Here is a 24,475-nt window from a genome sequence, read left to right as displayed (position 1 = left end):
AACTAAAATTTGAAAAACAACTCTAAATTGTTTTTCACTATTTTTTTATAATAAATATTCTGTTTTCTAAATGGAAAATCATAATTTTTTTTATAACTAAAATAATATTTTAATTTTTTAATTTCTAAAATCGAATAATTATTTAAAAAAATTAGTTATAATGATAAAAAAATTAATTATATTATTATAAAATAAACAAATAATACATATTAAAAAATTTTTAAAAAATAAGTTTTGTAAATATATTTTTACAATAATTTATTTTTTTAATTATAAATAACATGAGTTATTATTATTTTTAAATTGAAAAATTATTTTTAATTACTTACAGATAAACATATTTTTTATGTCTTTTTTATTTTTCATAAAAAATTAAAAACTATAATTTTCTTAAAAAATAAAAAATATACAACTGTTTTTAATAAATAAACAGACCCTAATCTTTCAATGACGAACTTATATATTATTATTATTCATCGCCTTCACCATCTCCCATGTCCGATCAATGGAGTTTTTCTCGACCAAAATCTAGATCCCCAAACTCATAATTTGATGTTCCCCCAACTATGAAGTTTTGAAAAAAAAAAAAAACTACTTCAAGTCTTCAATTATCAAAATAATAATATTTTAATTATTTAAAAATAAAAAATACTAAAAATTATGAATTAATTATAGGCTAATGCCAATTTCGAAAAGCCCTACAACATCACTAGTTCACTGCTGTACTACTCTATCTCGCCCTAAAACCCCGCCCGCTCCATCGGCCATTGCTGTTTTAAACTTTTAATTTAAAACTCCCACAAACAAACTAGCCGCTTTGCTGTCGATCTTTACTGCTGCAAGGCCATTTCCCTCTCGCCAAACACAGACTGAGGGTAGGCCATTTCCCTCTTATCTTCACACTCCCAATACCTCCACTCTAACCATTCTCCGGCCCCTCCCTCTACTCTCTCTTTCCAATTTCAAACCCTAAAACCCCAAATCACCGCAACAATGAGCTTCGCTGCCTACAAGATGATGCACTTGCCCACCGGCATCGAGAACTGCGCCTCCGGCTTCATCACGCATTGCCGCGCAGACCTTGCCCCTCAAATTCCTTCGATGCAGTCCGACGATATTGAGTCCGAATGGCCTGCGAAGCGTGGAATTGGTTCCGTTCCCAACCTCATTGTGACCGCCGGTAATGTTCTCGAAGTGTATGTGGTTAGAGTTGAAGAAGAAGGCACCAGAGAGTCTCGAAATTCCCGTGAACCGAAGCGGGGTGGGGTCATGGATGGGGTCTCCGGGGCTTCGCTCGAGCTTGTTTGCCACTACAGGTTTACTCCATCTAAGCTACATATAGATGTCTAAAGCTATCGTTTTGCTGAACTTCGTTTGGCATTAGAACTATACTCCCTCCAACGTTCAATATCATTTTAGCTCCTCACACATTGCAGAATCAAATTTAGCGTTTCGCTCTTAAAGTGGCAGTTTAATGTTAGTTTAACTCAGTTACAAAAAAGGGTTGATTTTGATTGTTTAAATTACTTTTGTAGGTTGCATGGTAACGTGGAGTCAATGGCAGTGCTGCCTATAGAAAGTGGTGATGGTTCTAGAAGAAGAGATTCTATTATTCTGGCATTTAAAGATGCAAAGATTTCAGTTTTGGAGTTTGATGATTCAATACATGGACTCCGCACAAGGTAAAGTATAAGCTAAATATCCTTGATTATGTGGTTGTCAATTGGATTGTCTATACCCAGGCTAAATTGTTTAATATGAAGGAATATGTTTTGCATCATGTTTTTCTTTCTTGTGTGTTTGAAACTATGTTCTTATTTTAGATGTGGGTTCCCTTTTCAGCTCTATGCACTGTTTTGAAGGTCCAGATTGGCTTCATTTGAAAAGAGGTAGAGAATCTTTTGCAAGAGGCCCGTCAGTAAAGGTTGATCCTCAAGGCAGATGTGGTGGTGTTCTTGTTTATGATTTGCAGATGATAATACTTAAGGCTGCTCAGGTAAATTTTACCTTTTAATCTAATTAAAAATTAATCTATCTATTATTGATTGCATTATAGATTCAGTAACTGATAAAACTTTCCTCTGAGATGGATCATGTTCCTAAAACTAGAATGTAAGATCATTATGTTGATTTCATAGCAAACTAGAATGTAAGGGTGCTCAGCTATATTTTACCTCTTAATCTAATTAAACATTAATATCTCTATTATTGATTGCATTATAGATTCAGTAACTGATAAAACTTTCCTCTGAGATGGATCATGTTCCTAAAACTAGAACGGAAGATCATTATGTTGATTTCATAGCAAACTGGCCTGTGTTCAAATAAATGTTTAAACGTTTTTGTTTGGATGAAAAAATGTTCTTGTATTGTAAATGTGCAAATATGATGTTGCCTTGATGTAAACATTGTAAACCTATGTACCTTTAAGTTCTCCATTTGTCTTTTTGTATCCACGCCACAAGGCAAACTTACTTCTTACTGAATGCCTACTTTTAGCTATCGAGTCACCCTAATGGAGAACTGGAGAATGATCATCTATCATCTTCGCAAGGGAATGAGCCAGTTGAAGTTTAAGTGATAGGGCAATCCTCTCCAGTGGAAGTTGGACTTGCCATTGGGAGTTTCCATAGGTTGTGGTTCCATTTTTACTTATATCTGAATTCTGAAGGTCAAATAATTTAAACAGGAGAGGAACTTAGTAATTCCTATTAGCTATTAGTATTCTGTATCATTATCGCAAATGGCCTTTCTTATTATGAAATTTTTTAACATTGCTCATCAAAAACAGCACAATAAGTAGATTATAGTTGACTAAAAATGTTAAAAAAAAAACGCTCAATAAATCTAATTGCATGATCGGACTTTTTTTTTCAAACCGACAGCAAAAGAATGTCCTAGATGACTAATACCCCTTCTTATATTTCCTCGGAGAAAGCAGGGGTTTTCTCAGTAAGTGATACTGATCTTACAAATTTTAAGATTTTTTTTTTTCCTTCTCATGTAAGTTGACTTTGAAATTTTGGTTGTAGGCTGTCTCTGGTTTGGTTGGAGATGATGATGCTCTTGGTTCAGGAGGTGCTATCTCTGCTCGAATCCAATCATCCTACATTATCAATCTACGAGACTTGGACATGAAGCATGTAAAAGATTTTATATTTGTACATGGTATGATTAATATATGGATTTTTTTTTTTATTGTAGATAAAATTTTTAGGATAAAGGCTTAGTTGAGTTGAGTTGAGTATTGTAGATAAAATTTTAAAGGGGTTACTAGTTTATGAAAGTCAGGGGACATGAGCGTCTAGGGCTATTGCACTTTGAAATGGTAAAGATTTTGAACTTGCAACTACAAGTTGAGAACAGCAAAAATTCTAAAGGATAGAACTATTGAATCCAAATTCTCCTTCTTAGGACTTTATTTTGGGGGGACGAAAATAAGGCAATGAGATTTAAAGGCATTGTGAAATACACCTGCTGGAAATTGTTATCATATGGTGTCTCTTGTGATCGACCAGATGGTGTAATCTAAGTAGCATGTAAACTTTTCATTAAAAAAATGTTGTAACATGTAGATTACATTGAGCCTGTGGTGGTTATCCTTCATGAGCGGGAGCTTACTTGGGCTGGGCGTGTCTCATGGAAGCATCATACTTGCATGATTGCTGCTCTTAGTATCAGCACAACTTTGAAGCAGCCTACTCTCATATGGTCAGTTGTGGTATGTTGTTAACTCTAATGAACCTATCTGAAGAATATTTGCAATGTATTGAGAGATCTTAAATTTTTGACAGGATCTTAATTCCTAAAATGTGGCAGGTGAAGTTAGATTAAGGCCTTTTTTGGCATTTTTTTTCAGGGTTAAAAAAAGCTTTTTTTAGAAAAAGCACCATTTTATGTGCTATTGAAAAAACAGTTTGAAAAAATTTATTTTGTTAATTTAGTGTTTTTATGGCTATAACATATCAAATTTATTTTTTAATCAATTTTTAATACTCTTTAACTAATATATTTAAAAAAGTGCTTTTCGCAATAGCTGTACGAATTGCCATACCAAACAAACCCTTAACTGGTTACGAACTGCAACACCAAACAAATCCTAAATTGTTTATGTTATTGGGCATGTTGCAATTGATTAACATTAAATATCAAAGCATCAAGTTTGATTAGTGTAACTGTCACGAATCCTTCTCATATTTGTTAAAAATGTATTGGCTTTCAAGTATGGTGTATAATGTTTGAAATTACTCATTTTCCTTTTGTACTGGACAATATGTAAAATAATAAACTATCTCACACATGATGATAATGATCATCTAAATAAATTTATGTGGTTTGAAAAATTTGTTATTATTTCCTGTTTGTGTTTTATTTGTCAGAATCTTCCGCATGATGCTTACAAGTTGCTTGCAGTGCCATCACCAATTGGTGGCGTTCTTGTTATTTGTGCAAACACCATCCACTATCACAGTGAGGTAGGCTTCTTTCATTGCTTTTGGCACACTTTAATTGCAACAGCTGTTTCTGGTTGTTTATGGATTCATTCTGTTTTTCTTCTTGTTTGTACAGTCAGCCACTTGTGCATTAGCCCTGAACAACTATGCTGTTTCTGTTGATAGCAGGTCCATTTCTTTCTCATGCACTTACTCACACAATATCACACATATGCTATAGCCTTGTCCCTTGGAACAAGCAAAAATTTTCATAGGAAGTAAAGTGATTGACCTTATTTGTCAATAAATTTTATTTTTTTACTATAAATATAAAAAATTGGATTCTTCATGTATAGCTTCGCTTTAGTTGTTAATAGGGTATTAGTTATTAGCCAATATGTATCAGATTTTTTAAGGGCTGATTTGATATTTTCTGATACACCTCCTGTGATTTGCAAATCACTGACGGACAACTGTTACAACCTGTTTCACTGTTAGTGTAATGGCTAGTCAGAGGAGGAGAGAAGGGAAAAAACACAGGGGGTTGGGGGTGTACTTGGATAGAGGAGACAGAGTTCTTGGATTAACTGTTACTCTTTTTCATTTGGCAGTCAAGAGCTTCCAAGAGCAAGTTTCAGCGTGGAACTTGATGCCGCCAAGGCAGCTTGGTTATTAAATGATGTTGCCTTGCTGTCAACCAAAAATGGGGAACTTTTGTTATTGACCCTTGTTTATGATGGAAGGTAGATGTTGCCTTCTTTCAATTACTTGCAAAGATTCTTATTATCTTTTAAACTGAAGGATAAGAGCTGGTGAATTGTTATTGATTTTTGCTATGATTTAGTATTTCATGGCACTACTATACATTTGTTGTTGTGATAACAAGCAAGCAAAAGTACTGAGATGTTTATGTATTTATTTTTTTATATCAATAAACTGGATGATTATTAGGTTTTATTACATTCACATAATTAAAGGTTGATGTCTTGGATTTTGAGGCTAGCTTATAACTAGATTTTATAAATTCTATAAGTTTCACTTAAGAAGATGATTTAAGGAGTAATATTGGTCAGAGATATTGATTCTTGGTACAACTCCTGTGATAGGATTTAGTGCTGTGTTGACTATTACTCTGCAGTGCTACATGGATCTATTTGTAAAATTGGAATAAGAATGATTAAACATATGTACATGGATAGGAAAGTTGACTCTCATGAGAAGGTACTCATTTAGTCAGGTTTGAAAATTTAGCTTGGTATATAATTTTAGAACAGTTGCTTCTTGTTTGATAGTGTTATGTAAAGTTGAATTTTCAGTCTTGATACCTTGTTCAGTTGTCTTAGTGATGAAATTTGAGAAGCCATTTTTCTTTTTTCCTCGTCATGCTTTACAAGTTTTTATAAATTATAACCAATGCTTCTTTATTCTTTTTAAATTAGTCAACTCTTCCATTGAGAAGAATGAAGTATCAAGACCAGTAGGCCATTGGCACATTGATTCGGTCCATTTGTCAAATTTAAATTTTAATATCATTAACAAAACAAGATGTTAAAAACAGCCGAATCTTCTCAACTACTCTTCCTTGAGGGGAAAAAGAGTTAAACTAAAGTTTAAAAAACAATATTGTAACTACTTTTTAATATGATGAGCGTGAAATATATATATATATATATATATATATATATATATATATATATATATATATATATATATATAAAATTCTTAGTTTTCTATGTAGTTGTAGTCATGGAATCAGTTGAGTTTCACTGTGGATAGCCCATGTATTGACTGTTATGCTCTTCCTCCCCCTTGAAGGGTTGTGCAGAGGCTTGATCTTTCCAAGTCTAAAGCTTCAGTACTTACTTCGGTTAGTTTCTACTGCCAGACTTCATGTTTAAGTTACTTTTTGCTTGGCATCTATTCATTATGCTGGTTTCACTATTGTAAAGCTTGACCATATTCTGTCGGCACAATTTGCTAAACTTCCTGTAGGACATCACAACAATTGGGAGTTCATTATTTTTTCTGGCCAGTCGTTTGGGGGACAGTTTGCTCGTTCAATTTACTTATGGATTGGGATCTTCATTGGTGTCATCTGGTTTAAAAGAAGAGGTGCTGTATTGGAAGCTATCCACTTCTCTTTAGTTGAAGTAATAAGTTTTTACAGTATTTTTCGGCTTCTGAGCTCCAGCCGTCTCTTTTGGATCATATAGTTAATATTATCATCTTTAGATCTAATAATTAATTTTATTGTTTTGAAACTGGTCTTCGAAAGGAACCTGCTGATAAACTTTAAAAAGAAATTCCTTTTCATTCTTGTCTTCAGTAAGTTTCAGAGATTATGAATTTCAGAATAATTGTTTCAATGATATTTGTGATCCTTTTTCTATAAATTTTGGGAAAATGTTTTGCTACAGGTTGGAGATATTGAAGGTGATGTTCCTACAACAAAGCGATTGAAGAGGTCCCCTTCTGACGGTTTGCAAGACATGGTTAGTGGGGAGGAGCTTTCTTTGTATGGTTCGACTGCCAACAATACAGAATCCACACAGGTTGGTGAAATTTATTTTCTCCTTTATGTTTGCCTCCATGTAGAATCTTGTAGAAATGGAGTAAGAACAATTTCTCTAGGAAAAGGGCTTATAAGACCCAACAATTATACAGCAAAATGACTGTACAATTCTATGTGCTGGTGTATTTTGATTTAGATAATGTTTAATCCACATTTTTTTATATATTTGGCAACCATATGGTGCATTATTCTTGCCAAAACAACCTATTAATCTTCATTGGGTTAGTTTTGAGGGAAGAGCTGTTGAGAGAGAGGAACAACCTCCATTTGTAGTTATTGGTGGTTTTGAATAATTGTATAGAGCACATTTTTATAACGTTTTTAATGATGCTTTTGTTTATTTCCACTCCTTCCTTTCTTTAGTGCTTGGTTTATTCCCCTTCCTGCTCTTTTTTAACACAATTATTCTTCAATTCCCTTTTTCATTTGTAAGACCATATATATGCATTTTAATCTTGTAATGCTTTTGACAAAACTGCTATCTTGACTTCTATGGCAGATTTTTTTATTTATCATTTCATAACTTTTGTTGTATTTTAGCAGCTTTTATATACTAATTATATTCTCACTTGAGTTTTTCCTAGTAATAGTTACCTTTTATCTCTCACCAACCCCTTCTCTTCCTTTCTTTTTGCCTTCGTGGATGCAGAAAAATTTCTCATTTTCCGTGAGGGATTCATTGATCAATGTTGGTCCTTTGAAAGACTTCTCATATGGTCTAAGGATTAATGCTGATGCAAATGCAACTGGAATGGCCAAACAAAGCAACTATGAGCTGGTTAGTTAGGCATGTTATATATATTGCTTTTTTTTTTTTGTTTAATTCTACATGTTAATCTTGAAAGATCATTAGAGATTACGGAAAATGAAACAATATAGTAAATTACCTTGGGGTTTTATTCAAAAGTGTTTGCTGGCTTCCTCTCTCATTTTGGGGTTAGGTAGTGCTGCTGCTACGTGCTCATGTTACTTATTGAGGCTTTGACCTCTGGCGTATGGTCCTTATTTTATATATTTCAGGCTACAATAAAATGTAGTTTTTTTTTTAATATTTATATTTCCTATGTTGTTTGGTACTTCAGGTATGCTGCTCTGGTCATGGGAAAAATGGTGCTCTTTGTGTTCTTCGGCAGTCAATTCGCCCAGAAATGATTACAGAGGTTGGTCTTGACTCTTAACTTTCCATTGAGTTTTGCTTGGAAAATAGCTTAGGTTTTAAGTTTGTACATATTGATATGCTTCCTTTCCTTCGTAGTAAATTGCATAAAAAATTGTCATTATCATGAATTTTATTTAGTTATTAGTGTTTCAAACATATTAATATCATCATTGTCATCATCACTGTAAATTTAATCATTTTAAGAAATTGGGATGTGAAACAAAGTTCATACCGATATGACAATAACATCCTGAAACTTCACATTGCATCTAAAAGTTTCTTATTATGAGTTGCATATGCCTTTCATAAAGGGGACAGTAAGACGGAGCAAAGTTTTCATATCACCAAGGTGTGATGTATGGAAGTATGCGATCAACATTTCAAATAAGTTGCTCCACTTGCAATTTGCAGGAGTAGTATTGATTACTGAGTAGCACTGACTAGGTCTTCTTTCCATTTAGTAGATTATCAAAATGAAGAATTCGTAGAACTGCATTATTTATTATCTTTAACCCTCCCTTGCCTAAGGTTAAAATGTGCAAATGGCAACTTATCTAAGTACGAGAGTTGTTTTAAATTTTGGTGTTGAGAATTATGGACTCGAGTGTGAATATCAAATTGGTATGCTACATGCTAAACTGGTCTTGAGATTGGGCTCTCTATCATCAAAATGGCCTAAGTTATTTTGGTTTGGTTTGCCAATACTTACATGCCCTTTAATTTTCTTGTAAACTATTGATGTGGGATTTTTTCCCACAAGTGATATTCTAACACTCCCTTTCAAGTGGCAACCTTGACATTTAGTTAAAACTTGAAACTTGAAACTTGAAACTAAAATGTAGTGGCAACACCAAAAAATTGAACTGAAACAGAAATTGGGCCTTGACTTGCTCAAATACCATGTTGAGAATCATGGATCCAGGAGTGTGAATATCAAATTGGCAAGCTAGATGTTACACGCCAAATTGGATTTGAGATTGGGCTATGGTTTGCCTACACTTATATGCCCTTTAATTTTTCTTGTACACTGTTGATGTGGGACTTGTTCCCTGTGAGAAAATAGAAACAGAAGAAGAATATTGAGAATGATTGAAGATCTTAATTATTTTCTCAAGTCAATGGTGTCAATTTATAATCTGTACAGGACAACTAAATGGGAAATACAATTCTAATTAAATACGTAATTATAGCCACGATTCTAGCACCTAAATATATTCACACAATCACTGCAGATACACATATTCTAGCTATTTATGGTACATATCTTAACACTTCCCCTCAAGCTGGAGTGTATAAATCATATGCTCCAAGCTTGTTACAAATATATTCAATCCGAGAGCTTCTGAGAGATTTTGTCAGGATATCTGCTAATTGGTCATTTGAGCTAACAAAGCTAGTGGCAATACACCCAGATTCAATCTTTTGTTTGATGAAATGACAATCCACCTCTATATGTTTCATTCTCTCATGAAACATTGGATTAGAGGCAATGTAAAGTGCAGCTTGATTGTCACAGATTAGCTGCATGTATTTAAGTTCCCCATACTTTAACTCTTGGAGAAGTTGTTTCAACCATATAAGTTCACAAGTTGCTAAAGCCATAGCTCGATATTCCGTTTCTGCACTTGATCTAGCAACCACATCTTGCTTCTTACTTTTCCAAGAAATCAAATTACCTCCAATAATGATGCAATATCCTGAAGTAGACCGTCTGTCTGAAGGAGAACCTGCTCAATCTGCATCTGAGTAATCAATAATCTGTGAATGACCCCTGTCTTCATATAATAGGCCTTGTCCTGGAGCTCCTTTAATATATCTGAGTATCCGAATGACTGCATCCCAATGACTACTACATGGTGCTTGAAGGAACTGACTGACCACACTTACAACAAATGAGATGTCTGGGCGTGTGATTGTAAGATAATTGAGTTTTCCAACCAATCTCAGGTATCTATCAGGATCCTCCAATGGCTCCCCCTATCTAGGAACAAGTTTGACATTTGGATCCATAGAAGTATCTGCGTGTCTACAGTCTAACATGCCCGTCTCTGTCAGTATATCCAAAGCATATTTCCTTTAAGAAATAGCGATACCTGTCTTGGATTGTGCCACTTCAATCCCCAAGAAATACTTTAGCTTTCCAAGATCCTTAGTATGAAAATGACTGGACAAGTGTTGTTTAAGTTTTGAGATCCTAACATGATCATTTCCTTTAACAACAATGTCATCAACATAAACAACGAGATAAATACACTTATCATGGCCATTATGGTGGAAAAATACTGAATGGTCAGCTTCACTCCGAGACATTCCAAATTGTTGGTCTATAGTACTGAATCGTCCAAACCATGCTCTTGGAGATTGTTTTAAGCCATATAAAGAACACCGTAGGCGATACACCAAACTAGACTCTCCCTGAGCAACAAACCCTGGTGGTTGCTCCGTATAAACTTTCTCAGCTAGCTTGCCATGTAAAAAAAGCATTTTTGATATCCAGTTGATGAAGTGGCCAGTGATGGATGGCAGCTAAGGAAATAAGAAGATGAACCGAGGCAATCTTAGCCACAAGATAGAAGGTATCACTGTAATCGAGGCCAAAGATCTGAGTATAGCCTTTTGCAACAAGGTGAGCTTTAAGTCTATCAATCTGGCCATTAGGCCCCACCTTGATTGTATAAACCCATCGATAGCCAACAGTAGATTTGCCCTTTGGTAGTGGCACCAAATCTCAAGTGCCATTGTTATGGAGAGCAATCATTTCTTCAACCATTGCATTACACTATCCTGGATGTTCCAAAGCTTCTCTAACAGTTTTAGGTACAGATACATTAGACAAAGTGGTGACAAAAGCATAGTAGGAAGGAGACAAACGATGATAACTCACAAAATTATAAATAGGATGAGGATTTCGAGATGAATGAATATCTTTTCGGATGGCAATGGCAGGAGTAGCATCGTCTGTTGAAGGCGAGACCGGAATAGGTGAAGATGAAGGAGGGCAAGAGTCACCAGGAGTCGGTGTTGTACCTGTATTAAGCAAAGGAGCATCAATGGTGTTAGTGGGAGGATGAGGACGACGTAAGTAGATGTGTAGAGGTGGTGGACTGATTGGTGGTGGAGAAAGAGTAGGAACTGGTGAGGCAGTGGGAATAAAAACCTTGGATGCGGTGTTGGAGGAAAAATAGGGAGATGTTTCAAAGAAGGTTACATCAGCTGACACAAAGAATTTATTTGTAAGTGGATTGTAGCATTTGTAACCTTTTTGAAGTCTAGAATATCCCAAAAAGACACATTTTATTGATTTGGGCTGAAGTTTGTTTTTGCTTGGAGTGTGATCATGAGCAAAACAAATACAACCAAATACACGTAGAGACAACTGATGGGCATCTTGGTCGGAAAACAAAATGGAATGAGGACTCTGATTTTGCAAAACAGAAGAAGGCATTCGGTTAATTAAGTAACAAGCAGTAAGAATAGCATCTCCCCAAAAACGAAGAGGAACATTATGGTGAATGAGTGAAGTGCAGGCATTCTCAACTAGATGATGATTCTTTCATTTGGCAACCTCATTTTGTTGAGGGGTATAAGCACATGAAGTTTAATGAGTAATACTCTGAGAAGATAAGAAATGAGTAAAGGGAGTAGACAAATATTCTTTTGCATTGTCACTATGAAGTATTTTAATAGAAACACCAAATTGATTACGTATTTCAGTAGAGAATTTTTGAAATATAGAGAATAATTCAGAACGAGTCTTCATTAAAAATAACCAAGTGCAACGAGAATAATCATCAATAAAAGTACCAAAATAATGAAATCCCAAAGTTGTATTGACACGACTTGGACCTCAAATGTCTGAATGGACAATTTCAAACATGGACTTAGCCCTCTTATTGACTTGCTTGGGAAAGGAAACACGGCTTTGTTTCCCAAGTTGACAGGACTCACATTCAAAAGAAATAAATTAGAAAGACTAAGAACAAATTTTTGCAATTTGGCAAGACTCGGATGACTCAGACGATTGTGAAGAAGATAAGTGGTAGAGGCAAGAGCAACTGGAGAATTTGAAGTAGAAATATGGTACAACCCTTGTGACTCACATCCTACTCTAATAATCTTCCCCGTACTCCGGTCCTGCACAACAACAGAATCGGCTGTAAAGATGACAGAACAATTGAGATTTTTAGTCAATTTACTAATGGAGATTAAATTATATAGGCATTCTGGAGTGAACAAAATTGTGGTTAAAAGGAATAGATGGAAAGATTTTTACTTCTCCTATGCCCTTAACTAAAGTTTGTGAACCATTAGCCAAAGTAACTTTAGACAAAACCAGAGGAGAAACTAGAGATGAGAAAAGACTTTTGTTACCAGATATATGATCAGAAACACTGGAGTCTAGGATCCATGGACCAGTGAGCGAAGACTGTGTTAGACAAGCAAAGAAATTTCCAGAATGATCACTGCTAGAAGGTTGCTGTTTGGCTGTTTGATATTGCAAATACTCCTTATAATCAGCTCCAGTTAATAGGATAGAATCTGACACCTGATCCTTTCCATCAGGTAATGGAAGAATACTATTTTCACCAGATTGAGCCATACGAGCGTTGATCGGCCCAAATTATTTGACTGAATGGGGGCGTGGTGGTCGACCATGAAGGACCCAACAAGTGTCTCGAGTGTGATTACTCTTATCACAATAAGTGCAATGGAGCCTTTTACCCTTGCCTCTCTGATAAGTACTCTATCTCGGTTGGTTTCTACTTTGTGCAACTAAAACTGAAGATTCAATTCCGGAGAAACTATTCTTATTGAGTGAGATGCGTAGAAGCCTGGCAGACACATCCTCTAGAGGGAATAACCGGACTAGTTAATATTTGGTCTCTAACAGAATCAAGGTCAGGTCTTAGCCCAATCAATGCCAAAACCATGAAAAGCCTGTCCCACTGTTGCTCAGAAATATTATCAGTACATAGCATGATAGAATTAAATTCATCTTTCAGTAATTCTACCTGTCCCAAATAACTAGACATATCTTGTTGATTTTGCTGCAGATGAACTATATCTGATACTACCTTATAAATACGCTGCACATCATTTGTATATAAGGTTTTCGCCTTAGTCTAGACTTTGCAACAGGTTTTACAAGACTGAAAAATATTAAGTAATTTTGGGTCTAGAGAATGCCACAAGAGATTACATAATTGAGCATCAATCTTAGTCCAATTAGCTCTATTTGTTAAAGCTCTATTTGTTAAAGCTATATTTATGGCATTTTTAAACAAGTGGTCATCATACCCCTACCCCATAAACCATAATTCCACTGATGCAGCCCAAGACATATAATTTTGACTTCCTACTAATTTAACAGTAGTAATAGCTGGTGAATTACTAATGGAAGAAAATATGGGTTTGAGAATCTCAGAACCTGTGTTGGGTATGGGTGTGAGAATCTCAGAACCTGTGTTGGAGGTTGTATTGGAGGACTCTTCAATCTCAGACATGTTGGCAATAGAAGCACACTGAAATGTTGCTCAGAAATATGTCAGAAAAGCCTACTAAATGAAGAGGTAGTGACAAAAAAGTGAGAAACAGGTGATGGGACCAGCATAGTTGAGGCTGATCCTGGGCTGGGTAATCCACTAGGCTAGGCTGTGATAGCCACGGACTCCCAGAAAGTGACCGAAAAAAGAGGGAAAGTTCCTCCCTATGAGGACTTTGTTTCAGATTTCAAATCAGACCCACCGAGGGCTCTGATACCATGTGAGAAGATAGAATAGAAGAAGAATATTGAGAATGATTTAAGAGCTTAATTATTCCCTCAAGCCAATGGTGTCAATTTATAATCTGTACAGGACAACTAAATAGGAAATACAATCTTAATTAAATGCGTAATTATAGTCTCAATTCTAGTACCTAAATATATTTAAACAATCACTACAGATACACATATCCTAACTATTTATGGTACATATCTTAACATTCCCAAAGGTGGTATTCCAACATATGGGATGTAGTATGTCTCAATTGTTGGAATTGGTTTCATTGCTACTTTTACCATGCCTTTGTGAGGCCGTGAGGGTATCCATTGGAGGTTCTCATGGATAAAACATCATTTGTTCTCATGAGGTTGGTGTTTAATATGGTCCAGTAACTTTTAGAAATGCTCTTTCAGTGTTGTTTACATTTCCCCTCCCTTCTCAAGTACAATTACCAAAACAGATCTCTCATAAAGATGGGAATTTATTTGTCTAACTTGTTTGTTTTTTCTTCATTACTTTCTCGGTCACATGGGCAACAGTATTGTGTGTTATGATTTGTGCACAAACAGTTCACACATCGCTGTTATATTGTCTTTATGCATGACTGCTTTAGTGCTTTAAGTAAATGACATTGTTATCTGCATAATTTTACATGTCTAGATTGTTAATCTATCATGTCTCTTGAAGCACTAAGGAGGATTATTTTTGTTATAAGCGCACCTTTTATTGTGCATATGAATCAATCTGCAGGTTGACCTTCCTGGTTGTAGAGGAATTTGGACTGTTTACCATAAAAATGCACGTGGCCATAATGTTGATACATCTAGAATGGCTGCAGTTGACGATGAGTATCATGCATATTTGATCATAAGTATGGAGGCTCGCACAATGGTATTCTCCTTCACTTTTACTAACAAAAAAGTTATCTGCAAAATTTGGTGCCTATTTCTTCTTCAGCCATTTATGTTGTATATACTTTTTTGCTATGAGGTAGTTGTGAGGTATGACTATGAAAAACTAAGGGAAATATTTTTTATGTACCTTTTGGTTCTTTCAGTAATCATCAAACAACTGTTGTCTCTTTAATTTCCCTTCTGGATTAGGACAACTATGGAAAAGATCCATTATTAATATCATTATAGCCATGCAACAGGTTTTCCAGTTTCGGTTATTTTTCCTGTTTTTGTACTTGCATATCTTTGTTTCTTGTGTTCATGCTAAAGTAATAGTACTTGCTATCATTATTGCTTGAGTTAGACAATTTGATTAAATCGTTCTTTAGTTTTACAATCCATGGTAAGCATCATGTAATTGGCTTTTGCAATGTGTGCTATTTTCCTATGATGAATAGGTACTTGAAACTGCTGATCATTTGACAGAAGTCACTGAAAGTGTGGACTATTTCGTACAAGGAAGGACAATTGCTGCAGGCAATCTGTTTGGAAGGTTAGTCTGTACCTATTTGTAGTTTCTTGAATTTATTCTTTCATGGAGGTTGCTTATTTGAGTTCTGTTTTTGTTTTCTTTCCATTTAGTGTATGAGTTGTAAATGGGTCTCAACTGTTGGTTCATTCTGTTAAAAATAAATTTCATTTAAGTACCTCGTCAATTGATATTTGCTTGATTCTTTTTGTCCACATGGACTGGCTTAGTTTTGTCAGTATGCAACTCAGGTAATCAGATATTGGTTTTATATGACAATGTATACCTTTTCTGTTTAATATAAGGTTTCCATTTGTGCTATTATGTTTCACTACAGCATTATGCAATCTTTTCAATGTGTAGACTAATAAAACATGAAAATTCTATATATTCTGCTTCATCCATTGCCCCTCTTCTCTTTCCTCAGGCGTAGAGTTGTTCAGGTCTTTGAACGTGGTGCTCGAATTCTAGATGGTTCTTTTATGACTCAAAATTTAAGCTTTGGGTCTTCAAACTCTGAATCTGGTTCTGGTTCTGAGAGTTCCACAGTTTTGTCTGTTTCTATTGCTGATCCATATGTGTTAATAAGAATGACTGATGGAAGTATTCGGCTTCTCATTGGAGGTATGTTTCGTCATGAATAACTTTTTGACATGCAAAATGATTATTCTGATCTTATCATTTATACTCTTTCCAAGGCTACTAGCTGCTGCATGTGCCATGATAATGATGATTGGATCCTCATTAATTTGTTGCTTAGGGGGCGCCCTTATTATTTGAACTGGGAAATTCTAACTTGGAGATGCTAGGTTCAAATCTAATTGGCGTGAGGGATTTGGGGGTTTTCAATAGATGAGGGAGGGCTATCATTTGATACATGGCCTCTAATAGGTGTTCCTATATACCACAAATAATAAAAACATCCTTGAAAATTGTTCTTTCTAGTTCTCTCTCATTGTGATGTGGTTATGATAATATAAAGGTTTGTATCTCAAAAAAGATCTTCATACACTCTGTAGGGGTGTGCAAACCGAACCGACCCGATAAAATCGAAAATCAAAAATAAAAAATTTTGAAAACTGAACCAAACCAATAACTAAGAGACAACTGAACCAAACCAAACCGATAAATATCAATTCGGTTCGGTTTTAAACCGATCAAATCTAATTTTGTAAGATTTCATATTTTCAACATTAAATCTCAATAACAAAAATATAAAAAAAAAACCTTAGAAATTAGAACTAAAAAAACAAGTAATTTCGGTTCGGTTTTTTTTTTTTTTTTTTTTTTATGATAATAACTAAATTGAACCGATTAACTGAAATTATCAAAATTTATAAACCGAACCAAACCGATTGAATTTTAAAACCGAACCGATTGAACCAAATTAACTCGGTTCGGTTCAGTTTTTCGGTTCAGACCGAAATCTGCTCACCCCTAACACACTGCAGTTTGGTTCAAATTATATGAATGATTCAAAACCAAATTCTTTCATCCTCCCATCATAGTTTGGGCAGTGATGTGCTGGGTTACTTTGCTGGCCAGTAAGTCCTGGTCGGTTCGCATGACAAGTTTCATGAATTTATAATGGTTGATTGTGTCAGTCTAATAACAAAGTTGTACAACAATATAAAATTGTAATTGCATGTCTAGTCCTTATTTTATGCAGGAAATTTTAGTTAGATTTGTCTGAAGTTTTGTTTGCAGTTAATCATCTTCTTTTGATGGTTGACCTCTATGAATGTATCATTGAAGCTTCATTACTTCATGTGTCGTATTTTGGCCCTTCCTGCGATATTTTCCTTTACAATTTTCTGCGTTGTTGTTGTTGTTGAAAGGTCTTGAATGGAGGATTCTGGACTTCAGTTTCTGGTCATCTAAAGTTTTGTTTATGATCATGTATATATATTAAGATTTTGATGTTTCTGTATTGAAGTTTGAATTGGTTTAATCATGCCCTGGATAAGTACATTAATAAATTCGGGACTTTGAACACCAGGGTAAAGTATAGGAAATAGAGGGTTGGGCACAATCCTGTAAAAGTGGAGGGATTGGGTAGAAGACAACAAAGGTATTATACGAGTTTTTGTCCAGTAAAGAAAAATGACAATTCACATTCCTTCTGCTTTGTAATATCCAAGAATATAATGAAGGATGGTTTCCATCCAACTACAACTCCTTCGCTTCTGCATTTTCTGTCACCTGCATATTTCCATCAATGAAATTCCTCAGAAGATATATTTGGTTCAGTTTTCCCTTTTTCTGCATTCTTTGTGATGGCCAATTCTGTGTGTTTTCATGCCTTGTTCACACGTCACAATACTGTGTGTTGCTCTCATGTTTGGGTCTTGCTGTGATTACAACTGTCCACATTGTTTTTCTTGTTCTCTTTGTTCTGCTCAGCATTCCCATTTTCTCATTCGGGGATTGTAACTAGGCATATCTTTAACTTGAAATTACAGATCCTTCTACTTGCATGGTTTCCACAAATACTCCATCTGCCTTTGAAAACTCCAGGAAATCAGTATCTGCCTGCACTCTGTATCATGATAAAGGACCAGAGCCTTGGCTGCGGAAGGCAAGTACTGATGCATGGCTTTCTACTGGTATTAGTGAGGCCATAGACGGTGCTGATGGTGGCCCACACGATCAGGGAGACATATATTGTATTGTTTGTTATGAAACTGGTGCACTCGAAATATTTGATGTGCCAAATTTCAATTCTGTGTTCTCTGTTGATAAATTTGTGTCTGGAAAAACCCATCTTGTTGATACCTATGTGCGGGAACCAGCCACAGATTCACTGGGTATGTTTAACAAAACTTCTGAAGAAGTGGCTGGCCTAGGCAAGAAAGAAAGTACTCACAACATGAAGGTTGTGGAGTTAGCTATGCAGATGTGGTCTGGACATCATAGTTGCCCTTTCCTTGTTGGAATATTGACTGATGGGACGATACTCTGTTACCATGCCTACCTTTTTGAAGTTCCAGATGGGACTTCTAAAATAGAGGATTCTGTTTCTGCACAAAATTCTGTTGGCCCAGGCATTGTTAGTTCTTCAAGGCTTAGAAATTTACGATTTGTTCGTGTACCGTTGGATAGTTACACAAGGGAGGAAACATCAAGTGAGACCTCATGCCAAAGGATTACCATCTTCAAGAATATCAGTGGTTATCAAGGGTTTTTCCTTTCTGGATCAAGACCAGCTTGGTTTATGGTGTTTAGAGAGCGAATGCGAGTTCATCCACAGGTCAGAAGTATTTTCTATTATCTAATGGGTTAAATTTTATTTTATTTTTTGACATTTAATTATTGTTGCATGAGCAAGCACACAACTTATTAAATGCCTATTATGCCGTTGCTTAATCTCAACCACTTGTCCGTGAGGTTTTACTTTCTTTTTGCAGTTATGTGATGGTTCAATTGTTGCCTTCACTGTTCTTCACAATGTGAACTGCAATCACGGACTCATTTATGTTACTTCCCAGGTTTGAAAATAAGATGATTTTTTTTTCTCTGGCTTTTTTTTTTTTTTGCAAGAATATGCTTCAGCTTTGGTGGAAGTTCTTTTTCATTTTCCTATCTTATAGGGTAATTTGAAGATTTGTCAATTGCCATCCGTAACAAGTTATGACAATTATTGGCCAGTTCAAAAGGTCCTCCCTTTCCACACCATTCCTTTATCTTATTTATTAGAGCTAGTTATTCATTTACTCATCAGAAGTCCTACCTATTGATCAGGTACCACTGAAGGGAACTCCACATCAAGTGACCTATTTTGCAGAGAAGAACTTATACCCGCTTATAGTTTCTGTTCCTGTGAGTGTCTTCTCTATCTCCCACTTAAAAGTTCTTGCTTTTCTCTTATATGTGATGCACTTATCTGTTTGTATGAGGTAATATCATGTGGACATGGCTTGCACATAAACACTGCCTTACCTGAACTTTTGCCGTTGGCACTTTTTGTGAAAGTAGAACAAATTGTTCATCACCTCAAACATCTGAACAATACTGTAGTACAGTTCACCTATTTAATTTAATATATATGTTACTATCAAAATTTGTTTTATTTATTTATATGGTTTTATGTAACATTTTTATTTCTGGAGCATATTCTGAAGTAGTAATGCTGTCTCTATATTCTCTGCAGGTTCAGAAGCCGGTGAATCAAGTTCTTTCGTCACTGGTTGATCAAGAAGTTGGCCACCAGATTGAGAATCATAATTTAAGTCCTGATGAACTGCATCAAACTTATAATGTAGAAGAATTTGAGGTTCGGATCTTGGAACCAGAGAGACCTGGTGGCCCTTGGCAAACTAAGGCTACAATTCCAATGCAAAGTTCTGAAAATGCACTTACTGTTCGAGTGGTTACACTTTTTGTATGTATTCTCTTCCATAATTCCAATTATTCAGTTGCTTTATTCTTGGAGGTGGGATGGGAGAGTTGTGGATTATCCTTTTGGTAATTTTTGTGAGTTGATGTTTTACGAGATTGCGATGTAGGCACTTTTGATCATTTGGTTATATTTCCTTTCTTAAAAACATGAAAATATTTCTGTAATTTCTGGATGTGTGTATGCGATTCAGTTTTTACTTATGTAGCGCTTCATTGCAGAATACAACTACAAAAGAGAATGAAACACTTTTAGCCATTGGGACCGCTTATCTGCAAGGGGAGGATGTTGCAGCAAGAGGGCGTGTGCTTCTGTTTTCTGTGGTGAAAAATCCAGATAATTCTCAAGTTTTGGTACTTTTTGGATCATTCAGTCCTTTACTCTCAAATTCTTTTCATTTTTTCCTTAATCTCAACTACCCAAGCGCTCTAATTCAATTTCCTCGAATATTTCTTCTTTTTTCTTCCTAGTATTTGTAATATTGTATGCTTCAGTGTTAATTGAGTCACTTTGCTTTCCAGGTTTCAGAAGTCTATTCTAAAGAATTGAAAGGTGCTATATCTGCTTTGGCCTCGCTACAAGGTCATCTGTTGATAGCTTCTGGTCCTAAAATTATTTTACACAAGTGGACTGGTACAGAGTTGAATGGTGTTGCTTTTTATGATGCTCCACCATTATATGTTGTAAGCTTAAATATCGTAAGTGTTGCTGAACATCAACATCTGTTATTATCATTAATTTAGAGATGCTAGTCCTTTTATTGTAGCTATTAATTGGTGTGAGATAATCTGATCTGAAGTTCTACTGGCTTCATTTTTGTCAGCACGGCTCATGGAAAAGAAAATCATTTTGATTAAAAATGATTAATTTGGTTAAATTAATTTGATCGAATTGACCGGATTCATGTATCCTAATTTGCTGGGCAATATCTTAAATTTTCTTGCATGTTCAGCTTGTTTTTATTTACTACAAATGCTTGGTTTGATTGTTAAATGTTAACATTAGTGTTTAGTTTTTGTTCAGTAATTTTTATAATTAAGGTAATGAGCAGGACGACATGTGATTAGGTTACAAGTGGCACAACATATTTGTGGTGTCATTTATTATAATCTAATGATCTAAACCTTCTTTAATGTACTTGTTTATTCCTCCTTAATAATGCACCATATTAATGCTCTTCAAGTTTTTGCAGGTCAAGAATTTTATCCTATTGGGTGATATTCACAAAAGCATATACTTTCTTAGTTGGAAGGAGCAGGGGGCTCAACTTAGCTTATTGGCAAAGGATTTTGGTTCACTTGATTGTTTTGCAACAGAGTTTTTGATTGATGGAAGTACACTTAGCCTTGTGGTTTCAGATGAACAAAAGAACATTCAGGTTAGACAATACCATCACATGGTGCATTTATTGATATGTCACTAGACATGGATTGACAGTGTTAGAAGATTCTTTGGTTATGATAAAATCTTGAAATCTTTCTGTAGATTGAAGGGAAATTTGTCACCTTCAATGTCACCTGACAAGTTTCCTTTGTTGTTTCTTACATTTTTACTTGTCTATATTGCTTGGATTACACTTAGCTTTTCTGTTGTTTCCGAAACAATAATTCATAGCTGGACCCATGCCTTAACTTATTGAGTGATGCATTGTTGAGCTGAAATTGCAAAGTTTTCATAGAGATTCGGAGAAAAGATGGCATGAATTGATTCATATTTAGCAAATAAATTAGGATTTCTTCAGTGAACTATCTGTATTTAGGAAACCACATTTCCTCCATCCAGATGCCTTGTGTTGACTATTTATGTTTTTCTTGAATCCTATTCAATTTGTCAATTACCAGTTGAAATCACTATATCATACTCGTTTCATCACCCAAATCATCATTCTCATTCATCATTAAAAAAAAAAAAAAAAAAAAAAAAAGAGCAAAAAGAAATGATTGGGACACAAGATAAAGTAAGCTCTTTTTTGGTTTTTGGTTTAGGTTGTGTACGCAGATTACTCTATCTTGTGTTCCAAGTGACACTTATTGTTCTTTCTCTATTGTTGTTGTTTTACAATGAATGAGAATGATGATTCGGGTGACGAAGGAGTATAATATAGTATTTTTAGTTTACATTGACAAATGATGGGGTCAATTTGGTTTTAGCTCATCTCTGAATACTAAATATGTGCTAAACAGATATTCTATTATGCACCAAAAATGTCCGAGAGCTGGAAAGGACAGAAACTGCTTTCAAGGGCTGAATTTCATGTTGGTGCCCATGTGACTAAGTTCATACGGTTGCAAATGCTTTCTACATCTGATCGAAGTGGAACTGCTCCTGGCTCTGATAAGACCAATCGCTTTGCTTTATTGTTTATTACTCTCGATGGCAGCATTGGTTGTTTGGCCCCTCTTGACGAGCTCACATTTCGTAGGTTGCAGTCACTACAGAAAAAACTGATCGATGCTGTTCCCCATGTTGCTGGCTTAAATCCAAGATCATTCCGCCAGTTTCAGGCAGATGGAAGGGTTCACCGACCTGGCCCTGAAAGCATAGTAGATTGTGAGCTGCTTTCTCAGTAAGTTCTGGTTCCAAGCCATTGTGTTGACTAGAATGACATAATGAAATTTTAGTTATGTCCTCAAGGTCTCAATTCTTATCATCTTATGTTGCAAGGAAATAACCATCTCTTCTAAATATTTGCTACTTGCTTTTCACTAATGTTTCTCCTATGAGTTCTTTCTCTGCAACTCCACTGATTTGATCTTGTCCGGGTATTCCTTTGTGATGCCCAATGATGTAGGCATGCTTTGACATCACCTATAATTCTTACATATGTTTTGATTCTATTGAATGGTGTTGAATGTTGGACATATTTTGGTCAGTCACTACTCACTAGACTCTGTATGTGATTTCTCTTTGCAGTTATGAGATGCTTCCATTGGAGGAACAACTTGAGATTGCTCAGCAGGTCGGAACAACCCGTGCACAAATTTTATCGAATTTGAATGATCTTTCTTTGGGGACAAGTTTTTTGTGAATCCAGCTGATCCAGAAGCAATTCATTGGAAGATTAATCAAGGCCTGAATCATTTTTTATAAGGGCCGTTATTTGATGCTCTTGTGCCGCCAGGTGCAATTCATTACTTTAGTAAAAAGCTGCGTTGGGGTCCCCGTTGAAGATCCTTGCGAGGACCAATACTGAATACTGGATAACGGCTTTCAAGTAATTGTTGTATATGTTGTTCTGCGAAAAGGGTCGACTGAAACAGCTGTGTTGAGAGCCTTTTAGCTTCTCAAGTATCAAAAGAAAGATAAGCTGCCCTAATGTTGTTTACATTTAGTAGGCTAGATTTCTCTGTCCTGCTCTTTTGAGAAAGCGATTTCATGTATTGGAAACTTCAAAATTTTCTTGGAAGCTATTTATCGTATATATATGTGCATATAGCACAACCCAAAGGTCAACATGATCCTGCCTGATGGAGAGGCCTTTAGCAAATTTATCTTGATTTGCTATTGAATGATAGAAACCCGTTTGGTAAAGGATAAAACTTACAATTTATTGAGGGAAAAATCAATGATGGCCTACCAAAATATGCTGTATGATATTGCTATTTGAACGATTATCAAGAAAAGTAATATTTTGAATTTATTAAAAATTAGTCTTGCATTAAATTTTATCTGTCTTAAACATAAAAACTTTAAAATATTTAAGCAAAATTTTAATTATTTTTAATATATATTTTTAAGAAAGGGAACAAGTTCAAACCATAATTACAAATGGACTATTCAAACTCGATGGAGCTATCATCTTTTAACGATGTTTAAGTGCCAAATCTATATTTTTCTAAGAGCATCAATGGCTGATCCTTCTGCGAAGGTTGATTGGCAAATTAAAGCTACGGTAGCCGCTATCCTTCTCCAAGGTTTCTTTTTCATGGGTAAATAGGCTAGCAAACAGGGCTGCAGATTTTGTTGAAAAGCTGTGTTTGAGTCATTATTTGCCTTGTTATTGGGTGGTTAATCCTCCCTGTTCTCTCATCACGGAAAGCAAATTCACAGAAGTCTGGGGCATTTTAGTTTTCCTCAAATTCAGGGGAATTGCTAAGATAATCAAGAATAAATTCTCAAACTTATTGCTTCCATAATACTATGTTAGGTATGGGATTTGATAATCGAGAATTTTCAGATAATGAGATCTTCAAATTCAAATGGGATCATTTCTTCAGAATCTCTGCCCAAAATTAAAAATCATGGTGAACATATGACCCCTTTTTCGTGTTGAATTCCTTTGGGATTGGAATTATTCACCTAACCCCTTTTCTTTTTCCCTTTGTACTACCACTCTCTATAATCTATCACTTGAAAAAGAAAAAGGTTTAAGAAAATTGAAATGGGTATGGGCCTAATGCACGTGGGTATGATAGAATAATTTGGTCTACCACGTACGTACAATGATGATGACACACGTGGGCATAATTCATCAATTGGGCACGGCAAAGTGTTGAGAGAGCATCTCATCTATTAAGCGATGTTTCTAAAGTGTATTTTGCTTGGCTTTAGGACCATTTTCTTCCAAAGAATGTCTAGCAAAAGTGGAACACTACCCCTTCATTTCTGATGAATGAGAGCCCATATTATGTCTCCTCTCATGCGCAATACATCAAATTTCAAAACATTTCCTTTCTTAATTTACTATTTCATTGTGGTTAATTAATTAATATATATTTTTTTTTACATTAG

The 24,475-nt window shown here is 35.3% G+C and overlaps 1 protein-coding gene across 3 annotated transcripts; it reads left to right on the top strand.

Annotated features, from left to right (window-relative positions):
- Positions 1-701: 701 nt before the first annotated feature.
- Positions 702-23,199, top strand: LOC110670164 (cleavage and polyadenylation specificity factor subunit 1). 3 transcript variants are annotated; one of them, XM_021832123.2, is made up of 26 exons: positions 702-1,316; positions 1,536-1,682; positions 1,843-1,996; positions 3,033-3,168; positions 3,576-3,721; positions 4,380-4,475; positions 4,570-4,622; positions 5,045-5,176; positions 6,249-6,300; positions 6,426-6,545; positions 6,851-6,985; positions 7,655-7,783; positions 8,088-8,165; positions 14,677-14,817; positions 15,278-15,372; positions 15,776-15,972; positions 17,811-18,598; positions 18,756-18,836; positions 18,939-19,004; positions 19,090-19,167; positions 19,499-19,729; positions 19,966-20,097; positions 20,266-20,442; positions 20,937-21,122; positions 21,928-22,310; positions 22,658-23,199. In XM_021832123.2, exons 1-26 carry the CDS (start codon positions 994-996, stop codon positions 22,770-22,772), a joined length of 4,371 nt encoding a protein of 1,456 aa, XP_021687815.2. In that variant the 5' UTR covers positions 702-993; the 3' UTR covers positions 22,773-23,199. The 3 variants fall into 3 exon arrangements, with proteins under 3 accessions (XP_021687815.2, XP_057994904.1, XP_021687816.2); XM_058138921.1 differs by lacking the exon at positions 702-1,316 and having other exon boundaries at positions 1,566-1,682; positions 1,863-1,996; XM_021832124.2 differs by lacking the exons at positions 702-1,316; positions 1,536-1,682; positions 1,843-1,996 and adding an exon at positions 2,887-2,952.
- The last annotated feature ends 1,276 nt before the right edge of the window (positions 23,200-24,475 follow it).

The sequence above is a fragment of the Hevea brasiliensis genome, chromosome 17 (assembly GCF_030052815.1).
Source record: "Hevea brasiliensis isolate MT/VB/25A 57/8 chromosome 17, ASM3005281v1, whole genome shotgun sequence".
Classification (NCBI taxonomy): Eukaryota; Viridiplantae; Streptophyta; class Magnoliopsida; order Malpighiales; family Euphorbiaceae; genus Hevea; species Hevea brasiliensis.
Note: the sequence above shows the minus strand (reverse complement) of the source record. Positions and strands in the feature narration are given on the sequence as shown.

Excerpts from the sequence above, each read along its gene's own strand:
- LOC110670164 (XM_021832123.2), top strand. The coding sequence starts at position 994 with ATGAGCTTCGCTGCCTACAAGATGATGCACTTGCCCACCGGCATCGAG. Across the intron at positions 1,317-1,535 it reads GAGCTTGTTTGCCACTACAG|GTTGCATGGTAACGTGGAGT; the intron begins GTTTACTCCATC and ends TTACTTTTGTAG. Across the intron at positions 4,623-5,044 it reads GCTGTTTCTGTTGATAGCAG|TCAAGAGCTTCCAAGAGCAA; the intron begins GTCCATTTCTTT and ends TTCATTTGGCAG.